The sequence below is a fragment of the Nothoprocta perdicaria genome, unplaced genomic scaffold (genome assembly GCF_003342845.1).
Source record: "Nothoprocta perdicaria isolate Ctin4 unplaced genomic scaffold, notPer1 scaffold_4, whole genome shotgun sequence".
In the NCBI taxonomy this organism is placed as follows: Eukaryota; Metazoa; Chordata; class Aves; order Tinamiformes; family Tinamidae; genus Nothoprocta; species Nothoprocta perdicaria.
The window spans coordinates 8,344,469-8,348,837 of NW_020455643.1; the positions used below are offsets into that span (position 1 = coordinate 8,344,469).

A 4,369-nucleotide genomic window follows, 5' to 3' on the forward strand; every position below is an offset into this window, starting at 1 on the left:
GCTCGGTGCCGCGCTGCAGGCAGCAGCCCTGCGCCCGCCGCCGGCTCTGCATGCGGAACGTCACCCGCCGGCCGCCCGCCGCCACCTCGAAGGCCGTCACCACCTCCGACTCCGCCAGCGGGTAGATGAAGACGCCTGCGAGGGGGCRCGGAGCCTCCAGGAGCGGGAAGGCTGCACGGCTCCGGCCTCTCCCGGCAGGCCAGGGAAGCGCCCGGCGGCGTCCCGGGAAGCGCCCTTACCTTCGACGGGCTCCTCGTGCGGGTTGGTGTAGACGAGGTGCGCGGTGATGGCCAGCGAGTAGCCGTTGGCGCAGGCCTGCACGCTGGAGCTCTTGAGCGGCAGGGCGGCCCAGGTGGCCAGCGCGTACAGCCCCGGCATGGCCCGGCGCCCTGCGGCACAGCGGAGCGCTGCCGGGACACGGGCTCCGACACCAAGGCGCTGGCACCAGCCACACGTGCCCGCGGCTGCCCCGGCACCGCGGGGCAACAGGAGGCCCCTGATGCACCACGGGGAGGGCTGGGGACGCTGCTCTGGTGCRGGAGCATCCCAAAATGCATTGACCTGCATTGTGCCCCCCGCTGGAAAGCAGCCTTGGGGATGGATAATCCTCAGCCTCCGGAGAGCCCCTCCACCCCCTGTTAAATGAACCTGCGGCCGCCGTGGCCTTGGTCCTCCCAGACTGCCTCCCACGCCAGCTTGCCAGGGAGCATCTGCTGCTCCGTCCCTGCTCCCCTGCTGGAGCGAGCAGGGCCACATGGGGGGAAAACAGAGCAAGGAAAACTCGCAACCCATGGGGCAGCCAGGACGAAACAGGGCCCGGTGTTTGCCGGGGGCTTAATCATTAGCAACAAGGTCAACACGACACGGAGGAGCTGTGCACAAAGCGAGACCGGCTGCTGATGCTCTCTGCTGCTGCGCCCACAACCCTGGGGATGCTGGAGCGCGGCCCTCACCGCCAGCCTGGGAAGGGATTCCGGTCGGGATGCCTTCAAACGAGGCGCCAGCCCCTTCCTTTGCCCACGAGGCTCTTGTTAAGGAGCTYGTTGGCTTCCTCCGGGAGCCAAATCGCTGCTCGGAGCCAGGGGGTCCCCGCAGCRTCACCGCGTGCTGGCTCCGCGCAGGCTCGGGGGCTACACAGGGCCCTGTACAGCCCACCCGGCAGCGTCGCCCACCCGTCCTSCCCTGCTCACGGCACCTAACGAGCCCAAACGGGCACCGCGGCTCCCCGGCCTGGCTACGTCAACCCGCTGCAGACGGATTTTGTGCCTCCGGGCAGCGGGCGAGATGCTCAGCAACCCGCCTGCTCTTTGCCAGCGCCCAGGACACCACTTAGTTGTTTACCAGGGACTCACCGAGAGGCCGCCTGGCTGCTTTTTATCACTCCTCCTTACATTTGCACTAGCAGAGTAAACAGGGCCCATCTGGCCGTGCCGCGCGGCGCGCAGGGCGCGCTAAGCCCGGGGTGATGAATAAAAGCAGACGCAGCCCTCACCCCGTGCGCCCTCCTTGTCCTCCCCGCAGCTGCAGCGGCGTCTCGGGGGGTCACGGCTGGCCCCAGACCCACAGGAGCAGCCCCTGTGTCCTCCGGTGCCTTCGCTGCGCCCTCCTCCTCCTCCCTTGCCCAAAGCTGCCCAAAGCGGGGGGCTCATTGCAGGAGCAACACGGGATGCTCCCAAGCCCAGACATCATTTTGGCTCAGGCAGAAAGGAGTTTCCTCCGCATGGGGAGCACTTCTGCAGATGGGGAAGTTCCTCCTTCCCCAGGAGCTGGCAGCTGCTGCCAGGAGGCTCCGGCGCAGGCGGCTCCCGGTGCCTGGCGCTTGTCACCGGCTGCGCGTGGAGCTGCCAAACTTTCCCCTGACACCACGAGTGGTGGCAGTGGTGGCGACAGGGCCGGGCAGCGGGCACAGCGCGGCCGGCGCAGCCTCCCCGGCAGGAGGGCATCCCCGGAGGCTGCAGGCACCGGGCGCAGCCCTGCCCCACGGCGCCCTTTGCAGCCCCCGGTGCTCCCACGCTCCCCCACAACCTCCCCCACGGGGCAGGGGTGCCTGGTGCACAAGCACCGAGGCCTGGGACCCGCGGCCCCCGGTGTTGGGGGCAGTTGGCAGCGTTGGTGCAGACCCCCCCATGCACCCCACCGAGCGAGGCGCCGTAGCCCCCCGGCCCGCCAGACCCTGCGGCGCTGCAGCCCCGCGCCACGAAGCAGGTGCCGCTCGCCCCAAGGCGCCCCACACCGTCACCCCYGGAGAAGGGGCCCCGGCCCTGCTGGCACAGGCGTGTGCCGGCAGTGGGTCCCACTGTGCCCCATAGCCAGGATGGATCCCCTGCATCCCGGCGCATGTACAACAATTCCCAGCCCAGCCGTACCAGGCACCTTTGTGGCCTCGCTGCCTCAATGCCCCCCCATCCCATCTGCCCCTCACCCCAAAGGGGCTGTGCACCCCATGGCGGTGCCATCGCCCCCACGCAGGGACACCCCAGGTCCTGAACACCCCTCTCCATCCCCGGCTGCCAGGGGCCCCTACCTGGATGCTGCGGATGACACGGGCTCAGCTCCCCAGAGCCTCCTCCCCGCCTGGCACTGGGCTGCACCCCGGCCTTGGGCTACCCGGGCAGGGGGGGACGCGGTGACGGGCACTGGGACGGCCCAGGGCCACCGCCTCTCCCTGCGGCAGCCTCCCGTGTGGCGCCGGCTCCGTCAGCGCCGCTGCTCCATCCCTCGCAGCCGGTGCCAGGAGCGAGCGTGGCTCCAAGCCCAGCCTCGTTAAAGAGACACGCTCCCTGTGCCACCCTGGGGTGCCGCCCGCGCTGCCGGCCCCCCCGGCATCCCCGGGCGCTGCGGAGGCACCTGCCAGTGCAGGGAGGGGTTTGGCTGCCTGGGACGTCCCGCTTTGGAGCCGCCTCTCCCGTTCCAGGTAAAGCTCGGGGTGAAACACAAGCCCCCGCGCTGGCCCAGCGCCCCCGGCCTGATGCTGCTGCCCCATCAGTGTCACAGCCCGTGGCACTGGAGGGGTCTCAGCCGCCCTGAGGCTGCGGTGAGAGGACGGGGCAGGGAGGACGCGGAGCTCCCAGTCCCGGGCGCTCCTGGGATCCATCCACGCCAGGGCGACACCCCTGCCCCGACGGGCAGCAGGGCAGAGGGCAGCCTTGGGGTGCCAGTGCCAAACAGCCCATGGGTTAGCGCGGCCAAGCCGGGACACGGCTGCCGCACGGGAGACCCCACGGAGATGCCGGCAGGTCCCGACACAGAGAGCGCTCAGCCGCAGCCGCGATGCCCCCACGGCGCCTCAGAGCAGACGGGCAGTCTGGGGCTCGGACCCACACCTGGGGCAAACGGCAGGTCTGCCACGCTGAGCTCCTCAGCAAACGGGCAGGTCTGGGGCTCCTGCCGCGGCACCCGGGGCTCTGCGGCCGCCCCCGCCGCAGCCACCGGCCGCGGTGCCGACCACGCACGTGCTGGGGGTGCAGCTGCCTCCTCACCCCTCACATCCCCCGCGGGCCGAGCCCGCAGCCCGAACACCCCCGCGTGCCCGGGCTGGACACCCCCGCTATCCCGCTGCTTCTCGCCCTTCCCCGGCGTTGCCGACTGCGGCACGGCGCAGCGCTAACCTACATATCCCCCTGCACGCGTGACGGGTGCCACCGCGGCAGGGCGCTGCGTGGGGACACGCACTGCGGGGCTCCGCGCCGCCCTCGGGGGCACCGCGGGTGCCGGCGCCCGCGCCGCCCTGGCGAACACGCAGGCTGGGATTTTGCTGCAAGATACTCTTTCTAGGCCAAGCAGACAGCGAGAAAGGCTTCCAAATGGGAGTCTTGGGTCGGTGCCACGGAGCCGCCTCCCCTGGGACAAGCCGGGCACTGCTGTTAACCCGTGTGCGGTGCCAAGCCCTGCATCCGCTCACGCAAACCCTGCAAACACCTGGGAGGCAGCGCAGCCGCAGCCCCCCGCTGCACCGGCCTTCCTACCCCTGGGCGGCGAGGCTGGTGCCTCCCGCGCCACGTCGCTCCTGTGTTTGAGAGTCCCGTTATCCCTGTGGATGCAGCTGGCCAGAGCAGCGCAGCCCACGGGCACAGCCAGGGCCTGAAGCACCAAGCAGCCCGATGGCTTTAGCACCATCCGAGCAAACAGCCCAAAACGGGGGAGCCGCAGGGCATGGAAACGCTGGCAGTGAAGCCTGCAGCTCTCCCCAGGCAGGAAGGTCCTATCCGGCTCCCGGGCGCCTCGCGCTTCCCAGGGACCCGGGATGGACAGACAGGCAGGCGGGGGGATGCATGGATGGACAGGTGGGGGGGAGAATGGATGGATGGATGCATGCATGCATGCATGGATAGACGGGCGGGGGGATGGATGGATGCATGGATGGATGCAT

The 4,369-nt window shown here is 70.1% G+C and overlaps 1 protein-coding gene across 1 annotated transcript in view; it reads right to left on the reverse strand.

The window, feature by feature from the left end:
* The window catches only part of VWA5B2 (von Willebrand factor A domain containing 5B2), a 10,516-nt gene extending 7,978 nt beyond the window's left edge, over positions 1-2,538 (reverse strand). Inside the window, exons 1-3 of the mRNA XM_026045242.1 lie at positions 2,525-2,538; positions 240-389; positions 3-135 (exon numbers count right to left, since the gene is read on the reverse strand). Of these exons, the coding sequence (XP_025901027.1) occupies positions 3-135; positions 240-378 (272 nt within the window). The 5' untranslated portion in view covers positions 379-389; positions 2,525-2,538. The remainder of the gene's footprint in view (positions 1-2; positions 136-239; positions 390-2,524) is intronic.
* Between the last annotated feature and the right edge of the window lie 1,831 nt (positions 2,539-4,369).